Source organism: Cervus elaphus, chromosome 13 (genome assembly GCF_910594005.1).
Source record: "Cervus elaphus chromosome 13, mCerEla1.1, whole genome shotgun sequence".
Classification (NCBI taxonomy): Eukaryota; Metazoa; Chordata; class Mammalia; order Artiodactyla; family Cervidae; genus Cervus; species Cervus elaphus.
Window position 1 is genome coordinate 10,252,782 of NC_057827.1, and position 24,963 is coordinate 10,277,744.

Sequence of the window (24,963 nt, forward strand, 5' to 3'; positions counted from 1 at the left end):
TGTACAAAGGATGGGAAAATGGAGTTTGAGTAGCTGATGAGAAAAAAAGGGGACTGAGAATGGCCAAGGAGTAAATGAATACATTTGCTTCCCAGAGGACTCTAAGCAGAGGCGGAAGAGTTGTCAACACTCTTGGAGATTTTCAGTTGCCAGAAAAGCCTAGATTTCAGCCAAATTAATAAAGATGGGAAGTGGGCTATGAGTTTGATATGATATTTAGTGAGCTTCTCAGAGTGTTCAAAAGTGAGTGAGTCATGGGTAGGGTCCCAGAATGAGATTCATTGTTGCAAATGCTTAGGACTTGCTTTTAAGCAGTAACTTGTGGGGTTTTAAAAACACAGGGATCTTTCCATTTCACTTTGTTTCTATCTAAGGATTGTTTAAATATTATGATACTTAGTTAACACAGCATCAGGTACCATTCCACTCTGTGTAGATAATATTTGTCATTCACCAAGCTTTTTAAGGCTGTCTCAGGGAGGCCAATAGTCTATGTTACGCTGAACAACCAAAAAATGTTTAAGTAATGACTGAGCGCCACTGTCAACTTTGAAGCATAGTATGCAAAACAGGAGCAAATATGGGAGAGAAAGAAAGGAAAGGGGACCAATGAGTGTCTATTGTGGGCAAGAGAGATGGTGGCTAACCAGAGGGAGAAATTGACGGATGCTACAAGCTACTTGCCCCTCCTCAGTTATTCAGGGGAGTTCCTGCTTCTCCATTTGGAAATCCTAAGAACAGGCACTGTTGCTAAGTTTATGGTTCAGACAGTTGAGTTGGAGCTGTCCCTTTCTCCTAAAAGAGGGTAAGGAAAATGCTAGGTGTATCAGTCATCACTCTTGATTATAAGCAGTGGAAGCCACCTGTTTTCTTATTACCTTAAAAAAAAGACTTCACTGAAAGTGACTCACAGCACCAAAGAAAGGGTGCTAGGTCAAACCTGGACCACGGTAGAAACCGGTGATCAGGAGGGCAGGAAGCCAAGAGGTGACAGCTGACTTCTCAGCAGCAGCAGCTGGGTAGAATGCCATCTGCTGCCACACTGCCGCTTGTCCCTGTCTGCTCCAGATTCCAAGTCCAGGGTAAAGCATCCATTTGGTCAAGCCCAGGCCATCCCAGGCCAACAGCCAGCAGATGGAGAATTGTCCACCTTGACTTTCATAGAGGGAAAGGCATGGCGCCAGCTCCACACACAGTAATGACTTCTCTGCTATCATGAGGGCTGGGTGTCCTGCTCGCTCCAGAATGGCATGTCTTAGAGTCAGGGAGGGCTGACTATGAAGGATGCCCGCAGTCCTGGAACAGGCCTCTGGCCCTAAGACAGCTGCTGAGAGGCTAAGAGACTGTGACTCGCTTCCTGCTGCTAGACTGAAACGACAGGAAGGAGGAGGAGAGTGCTTGTCGCAGTTTAACCCCAGATCGCATCTCGAGAGCAGGCATGGTAGAGAGGCTAACTGGAGGAACAGCCTGGATGAGTAAAGCCACTGCCCAGAGCTGGAATGTTGGCCTGTGGGCATCTATTGAACAATCTATACCAAGGGCTATCATCTGGGAGAACCACTTCTTAGAGGAGTTAGTTGATTTTTACTTTTTAAAGACTGAACGTTTTTCCTTACAGAAAGCTGTTAACTTTAAAATCATGCTGAAGTCTGAATCTGGATATAGTCTTTCCTTCATTTACTTCTGTTTCTGAGTTCATATACACAATTTTTTGTTTGTTTTATTTTGTTTTGGCTGCACTGTGCGGCTTGAGGGATCTTAGTTCCCTGACCAGGGATTAAATGTGCATCCTTGGCAATGAAATGTCAGAGTTCTAACCAGTGTACTGCCAGAGAAGTCCCCTTGGACACAGTCATGACTCAGGTGAATTTGGGACATAACTCTTAAACCCCTTAAATGAAATGATAGGAAGCTTTAACATGAAGTTCAGGCTGAGCCATGGATTAAAAGACATAAAGGTTTAAAGGGGATGAAGCTTAGAAGGGGAGTTTTTAACATTTTTTTCCTTTAGATGTAGCTCACATACCATACAATTCACTCATTTAAAGTGTGAAATTTAATGTTTTTTAGTATATTCTCAGAGTTATGCAATCAACACCACATCCAACTTATGAACAGTTTCATCACCCCAAAGAAACTCTGTACCCATTAGCAGTCACTCCCCATTTCCCCCCACACCTGTTTGTACACCCTACGAAACTACTAACCTGTCTGTTTCCATACATTTGCCTGTTCTGAACATTTCACATGAATAGAATCATACAATATATGCCTTTTGTGCCTTGTTCCTTTTATTGAGCATGTTTTCAAGAGCATCCATGTTATAGCATTATTGTTGCTGTTCATTCTCTAAGTCATGTCGGATTCTTTGCAATCCCATGGACTGCAGCACACCAGGCTTCCCTGTCCTTCACTAACTCCTGGAGTTTGCTCAAACTCACATCCATTGAGTCATGATGCCATCCAACTATCTTTTTGTCTGTCGCTCCCTTCTCCTCTTGCCCTCAGTCTTTCCCAGCATCAGGGTCTTTTCCGGTGAGTCAGCTCTTTGCATCAGGTGGCCAAAGTATTGGAGCTTCAGCTTCAGCATCAGTCCTTCCAGTGAATATTCAGGACTGCTTTTCTTGAGGATTGACTGGTTTGATCTCCTTGCTGTCCAAGGGACCGTCAAGAGTCTTCTGCAGCATCACAGTTCAAAAGCATCAGTTCTTTGGTGCTCAGCCTTCTTTATGGTCCAATTTTCACATCCATGTATGACTATTGGAAAAACCATAGCTTTGACTAGATGGACCTTTGTTGGCAAAGTAATATCTCTGATTTTTAATACACTGTGTAGGTTTGTCATAGCTTTTCTTCCAAGAAGCAAGTGTCTTTTAATTTCATGGCTGCAGTCACCATCTGCAGTGATTTTGGAGCCCAAGAAAATAAAATCTGTCACTGTTTCCACTTTTTCCCCATCTCTTTGCCATGAAGTGATGGAACTGGATGTCATGATCTTAGTTTTTTTCATGTTGCATTTCAAACCAGCTTTTTCACTCTCTTCTTTCACCCTCATAAAGAGTCTCTTTAGTTCCTCTTTACTTTCTGCCATATTCTAAATACAAGTCCCTTATCAGATCTATGATTTTCATATATTTCCTCCCACTCTGCGGATTTTCTTTTAACTTTTTTGATGGTATCCGTTGAGAACCAAAAGGTTTGTTTGAAAACCAAAATTTCAATGAGGCCAAATTTATCTGTTTTTTATTTTTGTGCTTTGGGTGTCATAAGCAAGAAAGCTTTGCTTAACCCAAGGTCATGAAGATTTACTCCTACACAACCTTATAAGAGTGTTATTATTTTAGCCCTTATATTTAGGTCTGTGCTTCCATTTTGAGTTAATTTTTGTGTATTGTGTGAAGAAAAGATTCTTAACTCTTTTGAAGCAGCAATAATTGATATTTGGTGGCAGTACATGAAGAAATAGTAAATAATGTAATTTTTTCTCAGTTTGAGCTACATTTTCCAGGGGATCACTTGCAACTCTGAGTTCTTTCTCTATATGTTTTTTGGTTGTTGGGTATTAAAGTTACTAGGCTTTCAACAAATCTCATTTTGTTGCTCGCATATTATTTAGCATGGCAACTCCTATATAACCATTGAAAGCTATTTTTTAGTTATGTTTCACACTAGACAAAATAATCTGTACTGCCTGGAGATGCATTTTAGGAGTTAGCAAACTATTCTGTATAAAGATTATTATAATAATACCAAAACAAACTCACTGCCACTGCTATTTGTTTCCTGAGTCATAGTTTATTAAATTTGGAGCCAATAATGTAATGAACTTGCTGAGGCAAACTTTTAGGAAGAAATAGGTTTGCCTTTGCAGGAGTAGCTCATTCTGATGCAATGAAGGACACAGGCCTGGAACGAGGTTTGTCTTTGATGAGAGAGACTCCTGTTGCCTGGTTTCATTTCTAAGATCTGTAGGAAGTTTGAACGTTAGTTGTAGTCTGACTCAAAGACTTGTGCTTGCTCTTGTTCTGAGCTGTATCTGACTGTGCACTTCATCATAGATTTCCTCTTGATTCCATATTTGGTCAGGTATGTCAGATGGCCCAGGCAACCAGTGCATTCAGTTCCCTGAATCCTTAGTTTGCTTGTGGAAGTGTGTTAATTCTTTCCTCCTAACAACTCTTTCATCAGTTCACACTGTCTCTTCCTGAGCCCAATCCAGGTCAGTCCTCACTCAGTTGTAAGCTCCCTAAAGTCCAGGATCACCCCTTTCCTTTCTGTAGCCTTCTAAACTAATGGAAAGTATTCAATAAATCTCCTTGATGACCTTTATTCCACCATATTTGCACAATTTTGTGACTGTATTAGTGGTGCTTATCCTCCTCCAGAGTAGAAGTTATAGTAAAATGATTAATACTTGAAAAAGAAAGCAGCCCTTCTCTTTCTCCACACAAGCCTTGAAGGTGTAGATGTGACTAGGTTCTTGCCACTTTGAATGTGCATGTCTCTGAGCAGTGGATGAGAAATGAAATAAAATAGGGAGTATCTCACCAGGGTTAGTTGTTTGGTTTTGGTATGGACTTTTCTGAAGGATATTGGAGTCCACACTCTGGAATTCCTCTTCATCTGAAGTCAGAAGTCTGTAACGTCAGTACTCCTCTCTCAACCTCGCCTCCGACAGAGTCTTCACGCTCTTTCGGGTGCTTAGTCTCCTTCCCACCAGACTTGTTCTTTGACCTCCAGCTGCTTGAATTTTCTGTTTTTCCCCTCGTTCTCACTTCTTTCTTGGCCTGTCTTTATGCTCTGCCCACTTTGGATCTCATGTGTAATCTTGTGAACAGCATTGTTATCAGCATGTTCAGCTCCCTGATGCCACTGCTCTTTGCAGCTTCCCATTTCTAACTGTATCTACTATCTCAAACTCAAAATTGCTCGAGTCTTCCAGTGCCCTGAAATGTGCATCGTAACACTGCCAGAGAGCAGCCATGTGTGTGCCTGGCTGCGGGTGGGAGGAGGGGTTCTGGGGGCTGAAAACCAGCTCTCACGTGCTGCGTCCAAGGGCTGAGTCTGCCCAGAGGGGACACTATCCTCTAGTCAGCACAAAGACACCACATGGGCTCACAGAGAACCTAGATGCCCAAGCAGCCTTCCTAAAGTATCTGATTATTTTATTCCTCTGCATAATCCTCTTCCTTGGTTCCATTAGCTAAAGCCCAAGCTCCTTAGCATGGATTGCAGACCCTCTGTGACCAAGTTTGAACTGTCTCACCAGGCTTTTCATGACAGTCACCGTATGGTTAATTACCCAAACTGGGGCACTCCTGAGAGGAAGGGGCACTGTTAGTAATTATGGCAGGACAACAAACTGAGGCTCTGGGCACCAGTGTGTGACCAAGCATCCCACACCTTGAATTCTTACATTGTGGCTGAACCACACTGCTGGTGGTGTTCCATGGGCACTGGGTTATATCAGTCAAGAGATTTTGATAGAGTTATTTTGACTACCCTATAGTGAATCTGAGGACATTTTTACTTCTTTCTCTGATTAACTATTGAATGATGAGGTCAAAACATCCTCAAGATCAAAATGTCAAGATTAAAATTGTCGTAGCACAAATGATGAGACTGGAGCGTCTGTATGTTCTGTGTTTCTAGTTACTTGATCAGTGTCCTTTCTTTCCTTAGAACTTCTATTTCCTCTTTCCCATTTTCCTCCTTTTCTGTGGTTTATTTCCATTTATTGTCCAAGGCTTCCCTGGTGGCTCAGAGGGTAAAGTGTCTGCCTGCAATGCGGGAGACCCGGGTTTGATCCCTGGGTCGGGAAGATCCCCTGGAGAAGGAAATAATAACCCAATCTAGTATTCTTGCCTGGAGAATCCCATGGACAGAGGATCCTAGTAGACTACAGTCCACGGGTTTGCAAAGAGTCAGACACGACTGGGCAACTTCACTTCACTTCACTTCATTGTGCAAGACATCCCGAGGGTCACCTGTCCCAGGCCTTGGCTGGGCTTAGTGCTGATCGTCGTGTTCCACAGCACTCGCTGTGTGTATGTCTTAGTCACTTAGTCGTGTCCGACTCTTTGTGACCCTGTGGACTGTAGCCCGCCAGGCTCCTGTGTCCATGGGGATTCTCCAGGCAAGAATACTGGAGTGCCTTGCCATTCCCTCCTCCAGGGGCTCTTCCCAACCCAGGGATTGAACCCAGGTCTCCTGCAATTCAGGCAGATTCTTTACCATCTGCGCCACCAGGGAAGCCCTCAGCACTCACTACAAACATGTTTTATTGTACCTAAAAAAAAGTGTGTCAGTCATTCAGGCCTGCCTTGCCCACAGAATATAAGGTCCTTAGGGGAGGAGCACTGGATTTTTAATCTTTGCATCCTCAGTGCCTAGCACAGGGCTTGACAAATAATGGGATCTCTAAATATTTGTTGACATGGAGTAATTTGAATTCTTCATTGTAATACAAAGTTAAATATACTTGTCCTTTGTCTCCTAGAGAAATTCTTAGGATACCTACTTGGAGATTTTATGAAGTTGGCCTTTGGCATATTGAAGTTGTAGAGGTTATTGTTAAATTAATTTTCATACAATAGAAATATATAAGAGGAAGATACATTCCCATAATATTAATGTATGTTGTGCCAAGAGCATGAACAGTGGTGTATTAAACTTCAGTTTGCCATGCCATGACCAAAACTGTTCTGAGAGTTTCTGCAGCATGATACCTGTTTAATACAATGAAGAACCATGACGTCCATTAAATAATAGTACTTTGTTCTCACCCTCTGTTGAGAACTCTCTAGTTTAGGTATTTTGAGTAAAGGTGTCAGTGTTGTCTCAGTTTTAAGTATTTGTTTTATAAGTCTAATATATTCTTTTTTCGTCTTTTAGAATGTTTCAGACATTTAAAGAATGGTTTTGGTTGGAAAGATTCTGGCTTCCTCCAACAATAAAATGGTCAGATCTTGAAGATCACGATGGACTCATCTTTGTGAAGCCCTCTCATTTATATATGACTATTCCATATGCTTTTGTCTTGATAATTATCAGACATTTTTTTCAAAAGTAAGTAATGTTTGTGTGTCTTTCCTCTCCATTCCCCTTTGCCCCACCTCTAGAGTAAAGAATTTTGGTAAGATCCTTAAAGAATCTTAATCTGTTGCTCAGAGGTCACCACTAATGGGCGCTCATGAAATCAGATGCACACTAAATGTTGTCTAGAAACTGAGCAAATGAGAATCAGAAATTCTGTTTCCACAAGTACGTGAGTTTTACAGTGAAGGAAATTGAGGTTGGGAAAGGTTGAGGATCACAGAGCTTATTAGAGTCAATGACGGTAAAGAACTTGGCTCATCTTCCATGTACCATGTGGTCTGACAACAGACATGCACGCCCGTGTCCTTTGTCGGCAGTATTAGGAGAGTACAGCTAGTGGATGCGTTATCGTTTTAGAATGCCTATAAAATAGCAGAAATGGCTCATTAAAGACCAAACAGTATTGTTCTATAGCATAGTTTAAAGGTTTTTTGAAAATTTTAATAGCAAGCCTTCATTCCAAAGGATAAGGAAATCAAAGAAAAAATATCAATTTGCTTTCTCAGAAAAAGTGAACTTTTCTTTTTCTTAATTTACTTTAAATAGATATTACTTCCAACCTTTTTATTAAAACCGTACTAGTGTCATGGTAACTGAAGATAAATGTTCATCTATAATTTTGGTAGTTGTCTCCGATTAATTTTTTTTGGAGCAAAAAGAATATTCAAATGTCAAGAGTTAAGACAAAATCCCCAATAGCTCAGTTGGTAAAGAATCTGCCTGCAATGCAGAAGACCCCGGTTCAATTCCTGGGTCAGGAAAATTCGCTGGAGAAGGAATAGGCTACCCACTCCAGTATTCTTGGGCGCTTCCCTTCTGGCTCAGCTGGTAAAAAATCCATCTGCAATGCAGGAGACCTAGGTTCGATCTCTGGGTTGGGAAGATCCCCTGGAGAAGGGAAAGGCTACCCACTCCAGTATTCTGGCCTGGAGAATTTCATGGACTGCATAGTCCATGGGGTTGCAAAGAGTCGGATTCGACTGAGTGATTTGCAGTTTCACTTCACTTTCACTTTCTTTCAAGACAAAATCTGATAAAGATCATTTTGTCCAAGACTAACTGTGGTGCAGATCGCACGTTTTTAACCATTTGCAGGGTTCTCATCTTGAGGGTTTGGTTTCATGGATTGTCCAAGAGGTTTCTGTACAAATAACAACTTTACTTTGGCCAGCAATGTGCTATTGATAGGGGGAGGAAAAGAAAGCTGCTTGATATCACTGAACTCTAGCTGAGAATGTTTAACAATGTTTTTCGTTTTTGACAGTTAATTCTGCTTTTACTCACATGTTTAGATTTGTCAAAGAATGCCTAAATTAGAATTGTGCTACTGCACTTGTAAATTAGCAAATTACTCTGCTGTCCTGAAATACTTGCTTTTCTTGAGTAGTGTCTGATGATCTTTGAATTTGACATCCAGGTTGTACACTTGCAGATTTCCTACTTTGGGGTGGACAGCTCCATTTTCAACGTTTGATCAGACAGTGAACTAGAAAAGTGTTTTTGCTTGCCAGAGCAGCATAGCTGTAGAAGACCAACTTGCTGTGTCCTGGTCTTGTCCTTTCCAACAATGATCAGAAAGGAATCAAATCTTCTTTTAATCCTTAGGGCCATTCTTACTTCTTCTCAAGGGGTTAAGTATAGTCTTTCCTACCTCCTTATAACTTTAACTCCCAATAACTCAGCCTTAGTTTTTTCCATCCCATGACACTAGAAAAAACTCTTTGTTGCTCCAGTGATCTCTTATCTCTTTTTTTCATATCTTTTCATATCTCTTTTAATGCAAAAGAAGGAAGGAAAATTTAACATGAGAGCAAGATCATGCTTTTTGAAGTAGAAATTAATATTTTTTCAAGGCTTCTATGTAGTTTGCATTAGATTAAACTGCTTAGATCATAAGATATTACTTACACCTTGCATTTGAATAGAAGCTTATAGTTTAGGAGATATATAAAATCATAAGTGGTATGATCTCAGTCAGGAAAGTGAGAGCTCAGTGAGCTGGCCAAGGTCACATGGCCAGTAGGCACGTGTAGGCAAAGAGTAGACTGGGATGAGCCCACGTGCTGTGATGCCAAATTCAGGGCTGATGGGCTTTTATTTTCCCTTGAACCAGGACTTCTAGGGCTTTCACAGTGAAGTACTCCTGATGGCAAAGACAGTAAATTAATATCCTTTGGAAATATAGAAGATAAGGCTTAAGGGGATGATAGCAAATGTGAACTTTCCTATCAAAACCTCATGTAAACTTGATACCATGTTTCAGCATATCCTGTGATATCACAAGAAAGCTTCTTTCTTTCGTCCTGCATTTATGTTTTTGCTATACCTCCTCATTCTAGGAAGTGACCCGGAGTTGTGATTTGTCTGGCTCATTTTTATCCTAGGCAGGAGCCATTCACAATGAGAAAGGGCCCATCCCAGAAAGGAGTAGAGAAATAGAGAGATGAAGAACAAATAAGTCAATCATTTGAAAGTTACTGACATTTGCTTTCTATTTAGAATTTCGTTTCCTTACAAGTTTTAATTTGTGCCTTATGTTTTGATTTTTTGAGGGGAGGGGTCTAGAATAGCAATTACTAACTAGTAGATCCAGATTCTTCTATACATTGTTCTTTGTGTCTTAAGTATGACTTAGAGGGGATCTAAGCTACTCAAATTTAATCACTTGTGAAATAAGCACATTATCTCAGAGTAAATTATGGCCCTGGAAGTGTCCAAGGCAAGGGTAAGGGTGGTAAAATCAGAAGGTAAACTTTTTTTCTTTTACTTTTATAATTTTGTTTATTTATTTTGTCTGTGCTGGGTCTTCATTGCTTTGAGGGCTTTTCTCTATTTGCTGCAAGCAGGGGCTACACTCTAGTTGCAGTGCACAGGCTTCTCATTTAGGTGGCTTCTCTTAACCCTAGGGAACTCAGGCTTCAGTAGTTGCAGTACACGTTGGGCTCAGTAGTTGTGACTTGTGGACTCTAGAGCACAGGTTCAGTAGTCATGGTAAATGGCCTTAGTTGTTCCGCGACATATGGGATCTTCCAGGATCAAGGATTGAACCTGTGTTTCCTGCAGTAGTAGGCAGATTCTTTACCACTGAGCCACCAGGGAAGCCCTTTTCTTTTACTTTTAATGATACAATGAATAGGTTTCTGGCCTCTGCCATTTCTACTGAGCAACAGGAGGACATTAAGGGTTCTTTAAAGAAGGGTAGGTGTAGCAGTTTACAGGAATTGAAAAAGGATTGTTAGTATCTTCAGTTGAAAGTCTCAAAATACATACATTGGACTTAAATGTTATCTGAGACTTGCATTGCTTCAGATCTTTATTCTTTCATATAAAACCCTCTGATTAAATTCTGATCACAGAGCCTTTCAATTCTTAGGAACTGGGAGTCAATGTTAATGGCAGTAGGCTATTGTTTCTGTCTAGGAGAAGTATTTAAACTTCACATGCTTAATAAATGCCTAGGCTTGCCTTCTTCTTTATTCCATAAGAGAATATTGAGAAAAAAAAAAGTATGTGTAGAGTAGTGCTCTGGGATTGCTCAGCTTTTGGCTCACAGGTAACTGTTGCAGTGCTAAGTGAAGAGGTGTCTGAAAGAGGCCATCTGAGGGCTCAGTTCTGCAATAGTAGCAAACCTGTGACTCATGCCCTGGTAATTAACCTAACTTTGAACCATTCTACATGGGAGTAGAAGCTCACATTCTCTTTTCTTCCTCTTAGATTTTCCCCTTCTATTCCATATCAATAAAATGAAAGTTCAGGCAAGTTCATGTCTAAGGTCCTTATAGAGCTAAGACCTGTCATTTCCTTCCTTTTTTAAGTTCAGTTTATCAAATATTTATGTGCTTCTTTATTCTCTCCTTTTTAAAAATAAGTTTTTAATTAAGAACCTATTCATATTTACGTATATTTACATAAGTATAAGTGAATATATAAGTAAAAGGTGAATTGATTGTCTAGATTCTTTTGAAAAGAAATATAATGCTAAAGTAGCAAACTGTGCTTACATATATACTTCCTCTGTTTTACGGAAAATGTTATTTCTGTTCTTGAAGCCTGGACATGTTAACAAACAGGACTATTATTTCTCTTTCTTCTTTAAATTTATGCTTTGACTGTAGACATTTTCCTCATATCAGCAAGTATGTTATAGATCTGTATTTTTATCCATTGTGTATGCTTATCTCCACATGACCCTCTAGAGGGAAATGTTATACTTTATTTGGCTTTGAAATGTATAGGCCATTTCCAGGAGAACTTAGGCCATCTGGAAGTTAGATTGGCTTATACACATTTTATGCTGGCTTCCTTGGTGGCTCAGATGATAAATGATCTGCCTTCAATGTGGGAGACCCAGGTTTGGTCCCTGGGTTGGGAAGATCCCCTAGAGAAGGGAATGGCAACCCACTCTAGTATGCTTGCCTGGAGAATCCCATGGACAAAGAAGCCTGGCTGACTGCAGTTTATTGGGTCGAAAAGTGTTGGACACGACTGCGCAGCTAACACCAAGGCTAACTAATACATTTTATCAGAGTATTTTAGTAAAATTTATTTTTTTTTTTAATTTTTGGCCATACCATGCAGCATGTGGGATCTTAGCTCCCTGATCAGGGACCAAACCTATGCCCCCTACATTGGGAACTCGGAGTCTTAACCGTTGGACTGCCAGGGAAATCCCTAGGAAAATTTTTATTCAACTCCATGGTTACAAAAATGAATTTAAGAGCTAAATGATCATTTATAACTAAAATTTCCAGCATTTAATTACATACAGAAACTTCTGAGTACTAGAATAGCCTGACCTAGCAGACAATGGAGCCTTTGTTAGAACTAAGGGAAAAATAGGGACATGTGATTTTTAATCAGCTTTATTGAGGTATGATTTACATATAAGAAAGTTCATCCAAAATTTGATGCATTTTGACAAATGTATACAGTCGTTTAACTATCACCACAATTATGATGTAGAAGATTTCAATTGGCTGAAAACATCCCCGTACCCTGTGTAGTTAATTCTCTTCCTACCTACTGCCTCCTTGCAATCACTAAAATGCTTTGTCAGTATAATTTTCCTTTTTCAAGGATTTCCTATAGATGGAATCATATAGATTATAGTCTTTTGTGTCTGATTTCTTTCATTTAGCATAATGCTTTTGAGGTTTTTTTTTCATGTCATTATATGTATCAGTGATTCTTTGTCATTGCTGAGTAGTCTTTCAACATGTTGCTATACTGAAATTTATTATCCTTTAACTAGTATGGAAATTTGGATTGTTTACAGCTTTGGCCTCTTATGAATAAAGCTTCCGTGAACATTTGAGTAGAAGAATTTGTGTAGGTATATGCTTTTATTTCTCCTGGTAAATAGCTAAAGTATTCTTCAAAAGGCATTGTTAATGTAAATATATATCTATACAATAGATTATTTGGCAATAAAAATGAATGAACTTCAAATGCATCCAGATACATTGATGGATCTCAAAAACATTACTCAATGGAAGAAGCCAGGCACAAGCAACCACATATTATATGATTCTATTACATTAAATATCCAGGAAAGGCAGTTATGAAGACAGAAAGTAGAGTAGTGATTACCTGTGACAGGATTAACAGGGAGCAGGGATTAAAGTAAATATATATGAGGTATTATATTGGAATTATGAAAATGTCCTAAAGCTGATTCATGGTAATAGTTGTACCACTTGGTAAATTTACAAAAAAAAAAAATCACTGAATATTATACTTGATATGATGAATTATAGGATATGTAAAAATGCATTAATAGTTATTTTTAAAAGATGTCAATAAAATGGAGCAGTAAATCAGATTAGGAGAAAATCTATACAAGACATTTTGTATATATTTGATGAGGGACTTAAAGTCAGAATGTGTAAAGAACTCATAACTTAATAACAAACAAAAAGACTTGATTTTTTTTAAATGGGCAAAAGTTGGAGCAGCAGTCTCACCAAAGGAGATACTAATAACAAGTAAACACATAAAAGATGTTCAATATCATTAGTCATTACCAAAATGCAAATTAAAACCACTATGCATTGGAAGTTAACAAAAATGTCAGAGTAAGGACCTCTGAAAATTTTCTCCTTCATAAAATCAGGAAACTAGCAAAGATTGTCAAATTAACTTTTCAGAATTCAGAATTAACCAGAGGCTTGCAGCAATCCAGAGAGTGTTATTTAAGAAAAACAGTTGACTGTCGGAAAGAGCAGCAAGCTTTGTGGCATTTTGACTTGCCCTATTTCTATCCTTAACTTTTCTCCTCTCTGATAGCCTTGAAAAACCAACAGCGCACAGTTTCAGTGGAAACCAGCAGCCTGGTAACCACTGAAGGAAGCAGAACAGAGTTGGAGCGCCCTCAAACCATCATTCCCAGAGAATTGTCCTTCTCTGACCTGTCTGCTGCTTCTTTGAACTGTCTTTATTTCCCTTTTCCCTTGGGAAGAGATGGGTTACTTGTCTGAAACAATTAGAGACAATTGATTAATTTTGGAACTGCCTACTGCTGCTGCTAAGTCACATCAGTTGTGTCCAACTCTGTGCGACCCCATAGATGGCAGCCCACCAGGCTCCCATCCCTGGGATTCTCCAGGCAAGAATACTGGAGTGGGTTGCCATTTCCTTCTCCAGTGCATGAAAGTGAAAAGTGAAAGTGAAGTGGAAAAGAAAAGATATACCCATTTGAATGCAGAGTTCCAAAGAATAGCAAGGAGAGATAGGAAAGCCTTCCTCAGTGATCAATGCGAAGAAATAGATTAAAACAATAGAATGGGAAAGACTACAGATCTCTTCAAGAAAATTAGAGGTACCAAGGGAACATCTCATGCAAAGATGGGCACAATAAAGGACAGAAATGGTATGGACCTAACAGAAGCAGAAGATATTAAGAAGAGGTGGCAAGAATACACAGAACTATGCAAAAAAGATCTTCATGACCCAGATAACCATGATGGTGTGATCACTCACCTAGAGCCAGATATTCTGGGATGTGAAGTCAAGTGAGCCTTAGGAAGCATCACTATGAACAAAGCTAGTAGAGGTGATAGAATTCCAGTTGAGCTGTTTCAAATCCTAAAAGATGATGCTGTGAAAGTGCTACACTCAATATGCCAGCAAATTTGGAAAACTCAGCAGTGACTATAGGACTGGAAAAGGTCAGTTTTCATTCCAATCCTAAAGAAAGGCAATACCAAAGAATGTTCAAACTACCACACAATTGTACTCATCTCATATGCTAGAAAGTAATGCTCAAAATTCCCCAAGCCAGCCTTCAACAGTACGTGAACCATGAACTTCCAGATGTTCAAGTTGCATTTAGAAAAGGCAGACGAACTAGAGATCAAATTGCCAATATCCATTGAATCATTAAAAACCAAGAGAGTTCCAGAAAAACATCTACTTCTGCTTTATTGACTATGCCAAAGCGTTTGACTGTGTGGATCACAACAAACTGTGGAAAATTCTTCAAGAGATGGGAATACCAGAACACCTTACCTGCCTCCTAAGAAATCTGTATATAGGTCAACAAGCAACAGTTAGAACCAGACATGGAACAACAGACTGGTTCCAAATTGGGAAAGGAGTACAACAAAGCTGTATATTGTCACCCTGCTTATTTAACTTCTATGCAGAGTACATCATGTGAAATGTCGGGCTGGATGAAGTCCAGGCTGTAATTGAGATTGCCAGGAGAAATATCAATAACCTCAGATATGCAGATGACACCACCCTTATGGCAGAAAGCAAAGAAGAACTAGAGAGCCTCTTGATGAAACTAAAAGAGGAGAATGAGAAAGTTGGCTTAAAGCTCAACATTCAGAAAACTAAGATCATGGCATCTTGTCCCATCACTTCATGGCAAATACATGGGGAAACAGTGGAAACAATGACAGACTTTATTTTCTTGGGATCCAAGCTATGACCAACCTAGAGAGCAGAGACATTACTTTGCCAAGAAAGATCTGTATAGTCAAAGCTATGGTTTTTCCACTAGTCATGTATGGCTGTGAGAGTTGGATTATAAAGAAAGCAGAGCACCAAAGAATTGATGCTTTTGAACTGTGGTGCTGGAGAAGACTCTTGAGAGTCCCTTGGACTGCAAGGAGATCCAACCAGTCTATCCTAAAGGAAATCAGTCCCAAATATTCATTGGAAGGACTGATGCTGAAACTGAAGCTCCAATACTTTGGCCACCTGATGGGAAGCTGACTCATTGGAAAAGACCCTGATGCTGGGAAAGATTGAAGGCAGGAGAAGAAGGGGACAACAGAGGATGAGATGGTTGAATGACATCACCGACTTTATGGACATGAGTTTGAGGAAGCTCCGGGACTTGGTGATGGCCAGGGAAGCCTGGTGTGCTGCAGTCCATGGGGTGGCAAAGAGTTGGACACAACTGAGTGATTGAACTGAACTGAACTGAGGGTAGTGGATAACTAGTGGGTCAAACAATAAACAAAAAGCTTTCCTTTTTAAAAGATAAGCTGGGAAATATGTCCATAGGGGATTTTGAAAAGCTCTGACATACTCTTGGAAGTTAGAAGGCCACTTGAATTTGTAGAGCTTTGGCATGCCCAGGGCCACCCACATGATAAAGAAAAGTATGATCAAGAGGTGAGTCCAAAGCTCTCACCTCTGGATGACCTTAAGGCTTTGTGCAAACAGGAAGTGAAGGCTAAGGCAAAGTTGTCCACTGCCTGGTTGAGTGTTGAACGTGTCCCCTGAAGTGTACATTATCCCCTTAGCAAACACTGGAAGATTTATTGGTTCCAGGCATTTAAGGACATCTCTGTCTAATCGTTAGTAGACCACTAAGCTAACCTAATAAAGACTTCAGTGCCCACACATAAAGAATATAAACTTTACAGATCAGTTTAAAAAAGTAAACAACAAATGGACAACAAAAAACAGCAAGAACAACAACAAACTCTGAAGAGGGGGATATTCTGATTTCCTGAGTTGCCACATTATATTAGTAAGCATGTCTACTTTTAAGCAAAAATTATGACATGCAAAAAAATAAGAAAGTATAGCTCATACACAGGAAAAAAAAAAAAAAAAACAAAACAGCAGTCAATAGAGTGTGTCCCTTACAAAGCCTGGATGTTAAACTTATTAGACAATACTTTAAGTCAACTATTTAAAAAATGTTCAAAGAACTAGAGAAAACCATGCTTAAAAACTAAGGAAAGATAATTGGGGAAAAAAATGATGAAAGTGTTAAAATACAACTGACTGAAGAGACTAGAAACTTACAAGTTCAAACTGGTATGAAAGTTAATACATACATGCTTACATATATAAATAAAAGATGGAAAAGGAAAAAAAAAGTCACTAAATTAAGAATATCAGTAAAGAGATAAAATTATAGATTATAAAAAGAAATCAAATAGAAATTTAGGACTTGATAAGTACAATAACTCATATTAAAAATTCACTGGAGGGCCTTTACAGCATTTTTGGGCAGGCAGAAGAAAGAGTCAGCAATCTAAGGAACAGAAAAAAAAAAAAAAAGAATGGAAAAATGAAGAACCTCAGAGACCTGTGAGCCCTGATCAAGCATAACAACATATGTATAATGGCAATTCCAGAAGAGGAGGAAATGAACAGGATAAAAAATATTTGAAGAAATAAGTGGCTAAAAATTTCTCCAAATCTGATGACAAACATTAATCTGTAATTTGAAAAGCTAACCAAACTCCAAGAAGAATAAGCTTAATTAAAGAGATTCATATCTAGATATATCATAAGCAAACTGTTGAAAGAATCTTGAAAGCAATGAGAGGGAAGCATATTATCATGTAACAGTGATCTTTGATGAGATTGAGTTGATTTCTCATCAGCAACTGTGGAAGCCAAAGGCAATAGGAGGAAAAATTACAAGAAAGAAAAAACTGTCAACCAAGCAAAATTATCCTTCAAAATGAGAGAAGATAAGACATTTCCAGATAAGCAAAAACTGGAAGAATTTGTTGCTAAGCAGACTTACCCTATGATAAATACTAAAGGGAGTCCTGGTCACTGTAAGCAAAGGATGCAGACAGTACTTGAATCCACGTGAAGAAATAAAGAGCACCAGTAAAGCACCCACACAAGAAATAAAAGAATAAATGCATTTTTTTGGTAACATGTTTTACTCCTGTCTGATTTGAAAGACAGCTGCATAAACTAATAATCATAAAAGTCTGTTGATGAGACCACAGTTTATAGGTCCGTAATTTATATGACAATAGCAGCAGAGAGAGGGGAGGTAATGGAGTTCTGTATAGTGCTTAAATTGTTTTATTATTAATCTGAATTAGGAGATTATAAATTCAGATGTTAATTGTAATCCCTATTTTTAAAAATAATAAAAAAGAATTAAAAGAATACACTAGAAAATATCTGTTTAACACAGAGAAGATAGTAATGAAAGGATAGAGAAACAAAAAAGTGGAAACTGTATAGAAAATAAATAGCAAAGTGGCAGGTATAAATCCTGTCTTATCAGTAATTAAGTGTAATTTACATTAAATGTAAATGAATTAAATACTCCAACTAAAAGATAGGAGGACTGGGTAGAAATGTTAATATATGATCCAACTATATAATTTCTATGAGAGACACATTTTAAGTTCAAAGACATAAATAGGTTGAAAGTGAAAGAATGAGAAAATATATATCATGCTAGCAATAACCAAAAGAGAGCTGGGATGACTATACTTGGTTGTTGTTTAGTGTCTAAGTCGTGTCCGTCTCTTTGCAACTCCATGGACTGTAGCCCTTCAGGCTCCTCTGTTCTTGGCTATACTAATACCAGGCAGTTTAACAGCCTTTAAATTGTTGCTGGAAACAAAGGATATTTTATACTATAAAAGGGTAAACATATCAAGATGATAGAACAATTGCAAACATATATGTACCTAGCAACATAGTCCCCAAAACATGAAGCAAACAGAATTGAAAGGAGAAATAAACAATTCAACAATAATAGCTGTAAACTTCAATACCCCATTTTCAATAATGAATAGAACAACTAGGCAGAAAATCAACAAAGAAATAGACTTGATCAACTGAATTTATAAATGAATTATTATGAATTATAAATGAACTAGACCAAACACACATCTATAGAGTGCATCACCAATAACAGCAGAATACAGATTCTTCTCATGTGCACAAGGAACATTCTCCAGAATAGACCATGTGTTAGGCCTTAAAACTAATCTCAATAAAAGTGAGAAGATTGTAATCATACAAGGTATGTTTTCTGACCACTATTAAATGAAATTAGAAGTCCAAAACAGAAGGAAATTGAGAAATTAGCAAATATATGGAAATTAAACAGTATACTTCTAAATAACCTATGGGTCAGAAGAGAAATCACAGGTAAATTAGAAAATACTGTAAGATGAATGAAAAAGAAAGCACCATACCAAAACTTATGGGATTCAGCAAAAGCAGTGCTTACTAGGACATTTAGCGCTATAACCACATATATTTAAAAAGAAAAAAGATCTCAAATCAGTAATCTAACCTTCTACCTTAATAAAGAAGGGAAAAAAGCAAACTGAATTTATAACAAGAAAGTTAAGAAATAATAGAAATTAGAATATAAAATCAATAAAAGCCAGTACACGCCCAGTAGAATTGCTAAAATTAAAAAGACTGGCAATACCAACTGTTGGCAGAGATATGGAATAACTGGAACTCTGGCACATTATTGATGGAAATGTAAAGTAGCATAGAGAGTTTGGAAAGCATTCACTAAGTTCTTTTAAGTGTATACTTGCCGTACAACCTATCAATCCCATTGCTAAATATTTTCCCAAGAGTCATGCCATTTTTCATTAGTTAGAACTTTCAATAGGGGACATAATAATTTCTTTAAAATAATATCACCAAAGAAAATAATAACAAAACATTTATCTCAATCTCTAGTAGTCTTAAAAATGAAACTGAATAGAATGGTTTATCCTGGTTCCTGGATCTTGTATATAAATATATTTGAGTTTACATAAAATGGATTTTAGAACTATGCAAGTACAGTTGACTCTTGAACAACAAAGGTTTGAACTTCAGGGTCCACTTGTAAGCAGATTTTTCACAGTAGTAAATACTACAGTGCTAAATCTACGGTTGGTTGAACCCATAGATGTGAAACCTTGAATAAGGAGGAAACACTTAAACCTAGGGGCTGACTATAAGCTATGTGAAAAGGATTTTCACTGCACTGTTAGCACCCCTCAACCCTGTGTGTTTAGTCAAATATATTTTGTATTTTAAGTTATTGCTTGTATAAAGATCTCAAATTTTGCTCTTTGAATTTCTGTAAGGCAGATATTGGCTTTAGGTAATCTAATGACTGATCTTTAATTTGGAATCTAAAGTTACAGCTTGACTTTCCTGGTGACATTGTAGATTCATTCTCAGATTTTGAACTTGAAAAGCAAGTGTTAGTTTCTCAGCCATGTCTGACTCTTTATTTTGTTTATATTTTCATAGGTTTATTGCTTCACCTCTAGCAAAAACATTTGGCATTAAAGAGGAAGTTCAAAAGAAGATTACACCAAATACTGTCTTAGAGAATTTTTTCAAACATTCCACAAGCAAACCATCTCAAGTAAGTACAAATTCTTTGTTTTGGGATTTAAAAATCTCCTTTCTTAATACTTCCATCATCTGTTGCTTACCTTATCTATGAAAAAAGTTCAGTTGAGCAGCAAATAATTTATTTCATTTGGATTTTTTTCCTCTGTTGATAAGTTACAAAGCATTCTTAGCATAATATAAAGTGACACAATAATAATATACAATATATTTATAATGATAGAAAGTAACAGATATTTAACTAGTGTTGAACACTGACAATTTGGGTATAAAGATCAAAATTTAATTTTCAATGGTAGGATATATACAAAGTATACCAATGAAAAGGGATCATTATTAAGGCAGAGTAGCCCATATCTGACACTTTTGATGACTGTGACACCATCAGTACACACGGCGCACATTACAAAAGTATCTCTTGGGGTGGCTTTCCTGAGCAGAACACTTTATTTTATCCAAGGCTTCAAAATACTCAGAAATACTCTGTGCTCCTGCCCACTCCCCAGAGATGGAATCCTTAGGAGAGTCACAATTTTCTTCTCTATACGAGAGGTACTTGATGAAATGTTACAGTGCACTGCATGTTTACACCACAGAAAAAGACTTTAACCTAAAGGTTATGTAAAAATAGTAGTGTCCAGGCAAGTCTAGTTTCATTATACCCCACATTTAAATGAGATGAAATAAAAACTTCTCTAAAACTGGCATATCCTCTCCGACAAATACAGACATCTCTCACTAGTAATTTTAAAAGTCAAAAATAATGTGCTACTGTGGTTTTAGGATAGATAGATTTTTAAGGTCCTGAACTTATCTGCTGAATTCACTTGCTTTTTCTATGACACTTTCTGTCACTGGTCAGGTGGGCTCCCTGCACAAATAAACATACTGAAATCTGGCCATATAGCACCAGGCATCATGTTCAGAATTATTCATGGCTAGCCAGCACTGTCTTTTAACTTGTCTGCCATCAGCTTCTGTATGTGCCTTTTTTTCCTAAAATGAGGACAGTCTGATAAGCCGTCTCTGTGTGTTCTTTATTTCTACCTGCTTGAAAAGACTGAAGTCATTCACCTAAATACTGCTGTTACCACTGGTGGTAATGCTTAAGCATCATTTTACATTTTTCAGAGGGGAAGTTATTTAGTTGTGTTTATGAAAAGTTAGGACTCTCTCAGAGAATCCTTATTATCCTTTGTTTCTATCTGAGAATAATTAATAGGATTATTATCTGAGAATAATTTTAAAATATGTAGAAAATTTGGCTCTTAGCAAGTTTCTCAGCTATGAAGATAAATTAGCCACCTGACAGTTAAAGAAAAATGAAGAAAAGCTGAAAGAGATTTAGAGATTAGGTCATCTTTCTTCTTTACAATTGAGATGAGGAAAGTAAGGTCAACAGAGGACCTGTCCAAGGTCATGCAGCTAATTAATGGCTGAATCCAGACCTGGACCCTGGCCCAGGACTCCCTGTCAAGTGCCGCTTCTACTATGCCTAAGTGATGTCTTTAACTGTGTACAGAATGTTGAAAATGTATTTCAGAGGCTGGAGCTATGTTTGTAAGTAATTATTCTAGCTCAGTTGACAATACAGCATGGCTTAATGTAGTTATAGTTTGGACATTTGCATCAGGTAATAGAGGAAATGTTATATATCAACCCCCAAGTGTTAGAAAGCTTCCTCTACTAAACTATGAAGATGAAGGGACATAATTAAGATATCTAATTTATATTGCTCATAGATTACAAAATCAAGGTAGTATTTGTATAACAGATCAAGATGACAACAAGTTGGCCAGTAAAATGCCCATAGAATAAAAGTACTAGAACCTGGGAAGATAGAATATAGTAGAAGAAGGCAAAGTAAATGACTTAGTAGTGATTTCAGATGTGGAAACAAAATGATACCACAATACTTCCACACATTAACTTGGCCAATGTCATACAGACAGCAGTTTTGCTTAATTAATAGCTGAGCTAAGAAAAGTTGCTGGGAAGACTAAAATAAAATGTGCTGGTTCAAGGAATGGGTGGGTATCACCTCTAACAAAGTATTCCAAATCTGTAATCACAGGGCACGCAGTGGTAATACAGGTGCTTAACATCTGACTTTATTAAAACAACTGAGGACACAAATCAAGGATGCTTCTTCAGCTGCTACAGACTGCACCAGAACAAACAAAAACAGTTCAGATACACAGTATCAATTCTATGCTGGTTAGCATAGAGGATATAACATGGTGTTGATGAGGTCCAAAAAGCTGTACCTGTGAACTGCCACTGGAGTTTTGTTCTGTCTCACACACTTTGTGACTGTGTATGTGCAGCTGTGTGTCCACTGTTTATATATCTGTATGTCTCTCTCTATGTGTATCTCAATGACAATTTCAAGGTGAAATTCAGAGAGAGAATCATGATAACTGATAGAGAATCATGAGAACATACCAATAGCTCTGGCCAACAGATCACTTTTCCTGCTGTTGGTAAAATGAAATAACAGCAGAACTTATTAACAAGGCCTTTTCCTCTGCAAGAATACAATGAGAACTGTTGCAGAACAAATGAATGTGTAGTTCTGAAAGGTGATCTAAAGAAAACGTGGTGCCTTAAGACTGACATAAAGCAGGTATTGTGGTCCATAGTTGGAGAAGAGTCCATAGGGGCATTCCAGTTTGCTAGTTTGTCTCAAACATGGATTCACACATTTTTAGAGCAAAAGGCTCTCTAGCTCTCCAGGCCAGTTTATTTTATGGGTGAGACATGTGAAAGACAAAGAGGTTGAGTGGCTCCTCCATGGTCCCAGAGAGTTGGTTTTTGCATCAAGTAGCCAGGCCTCGTGGCCCATTTCAGGCCACACTGCTTCTCTCCTAGGTTCTGCCCGAGAGCCTTTCCCTTCCATGGATACATTGTCTGTAGTGTCCAGGCTAAAAACACGAATTGTGAGAACAGACTGTGTGTGAAGGTGAGCAGATTAACCCCTCTGCCTCAGTGTCCCCTTCTGTGAACTGAGTGTGTTAACAGCAGTTACCTCATAGGACTCTCAATTCAGGGATTGAATTGAGTACTTAGGATACTGCCTGGTACACAGTCAAGGTCAGCTCTTGTTATTCATGGGCTATACCTATCATGTAGACTTCTAGAGGAGCATTCTCAAATATATCTTCCCAACATTAATTATCCCAAGGGAACATCAGTTGTTTCCTAAGTATGCTTGTTTGTATTCCCATAATATCTTACACAACTTTCTGTACCTAGTAGGTGTTCAATAAATGTTTGTTTTGTATATTAATAACAAAATACTACTAAAGACTTCTGTTTGCAAGAGGACTTCTATCCCAAAAATATTGTAGATATATGAGGCCAGTGTTGTCAGGACTTTGAATCAGATTCATCTGTGCTCCAAATCAGGAAAAAATGCTTCAAATCATGTTTGATCAGTATCTTCTAGATGCATTTATTCATCAGGTGTCTGTAGAAATGATGAGGTAGTAAAATTGGATTGTTCTCGGATCTCAGGAAATTCTACTGTGAGAACAGGAACTGTACTCATTGCTGAATCTCCAGTGCCTAGAATAGTGACTGGCACTAGTGAGTAGAGGCTCAGTAAACATTGGTGATGATTGAATGAATAAAACTTTTAAAGCAGTCAAGCTGGACCCAGAGCCCTTTCAGTCTCAGAAGGTACAGAATATAGTGCTGCTGCATTTCAGAATATGTTCTGCTGTGGACCAAGCAATAGGATTTAAATTATATCTTCTGTTTGGGGGAATCTATTCATGCTTGTAAGTTATTTTAGGAGTAGAGAAATATTTTTTTCTGAAATGATTTTCAGTGTATGGTCTTCTTTCTGGGTTCAGCCATAATCTCTAACATTGATGTAGCACATGATAGATGATTAGATAGAGCCCTGAGATCCTAAATCACTCCCACGAGACAGGATGCAACCACTCATTGTCAATGCCCCATTTTCCACAGCGGGTCAGAGCACACAGCTCAAGGCTGCAGAGCTAGGAAGTAGCAGAACTTGATCTGTTTTTAGTTCCCTGCCATTCCTACTGCATTCTGTTGCCTCAAAACCTGCCGTGTTCTCTCCTCCTGCAATAGGGCTGTGACAAGTTTGGTGCCACCTGGGAGAGTGTATCCAGACCTCCAAACTTGTCCCATCTGGAGTGCAAGGTCCTTGCTCTGGGGACCTCGCTGAGAGAGGTCAGGGATAACAGGGCAAAGTAAACACTGTCTCCACCTCCGCTTACTCCTGGTGCTTCATACTTGACACACTGCAAGAGGAAGACTTCAAAATGCAAACATTCTGTAACCTACAGATAAATTCCAGGCAAGGCCCTCCTTGCTGTGGCCCTGGCCACATCTTTCCTCCTCACTTCCCTGCAAGACCTCTTTCTGTCCCTTGAGTGCTCCCAGTTCCCCTTTGCTGTCATCCCCAGGTGACTGCACAGACTGCCAGGACACTTCCCTTCTTCATCTTCTCCTTCTTGGGACTTTTTTCAGGGTTTAGCATAAGTGTAACTTCCAGGAATTGCCTACATAAAGTTAGGTCCCATGGTACCCTGACCGTCCCCTGTTTCAGCACTCATAATTTATTAGAATTATTTGTTGCGTTTTCTGACTTCCTTACCAGACAGACTTTACCTAATGAAGGGGAGGCCCTGTAAATACTGATCTTGTTCATTTAGATCTTCAATGCCAAGCACAATGCCTGCAGGAAATATTCACTAATGAATACCTGCCATTTTAGGGCCATCAAAAACACAAAAACAAACCAAAACAACAAAGAACAGCGGGTGAAACCTTGGCCTATAAAATAATAGTATTAGAGATGACAGTTTACAGGGAAACAGTATAATATGTCTTGTCTATGTTTTGTTTTACTTTCTTTCTCTTCAGATTAAGTAATAGGCTTGCGGTTATCTCTGGGTCAGGAAGATCCCCTGGAGAAGGGAATGGCAACCACTCCAGTATTCTTGCCTGGAGAATTCCATGGACAGAGGAGCCTGGTGGGCTACAGTCCATAGGGTTGCAAAGAGTCAGACACGACTGAAGCGACTGAGCATGCATTAAGTTAGGAGTAAACTGAAATATTTCTTGTACTCAGCGTTGCAAAATGAAAGATCAAGAAGACTGGTGTCTTAAAAAAAATTACAGAGCTTATTTCCTTGTGGAAGTGGAAAGTACTGTAGGTTTAGCATATAAAACATGCCCATGTTGAAAGAACACAGCTTAAAATACCACCAGGAAGCAGAGCTAGTT

General features: G+C 38.5%; 1 protein-coding gene across 2 annotated transcripts in view; it reads left to right on the top strand.

Moving 5' to 3' along the window:
- The window catches only part of CERS3 (ceramide synthase 3), a 147,711-nt gene that overhangs the window by 18,469 nt on the left and 104,279 nt on the right, over window positions 1-24,963 (top strand). For both annotated transcript variants that reach the window (XM_043922615.1, XM_043922616.1), the window contains exons 2-3: window positions 6,895-7,068; window positions 19,594-19,711. In XM_043922615.1, the coding sequence (XP_043778550.1) occupies window positions 6,896-7,068; window positions 19,594-19,711 (291 nt within the window). In that variant the 5' untranslated portion in view covers window position 6,895. The remainder of the gene's footprint in view (window positions 1-6,894; window positions 7,069-19,593; window positions 19,712-24,963) is intronic.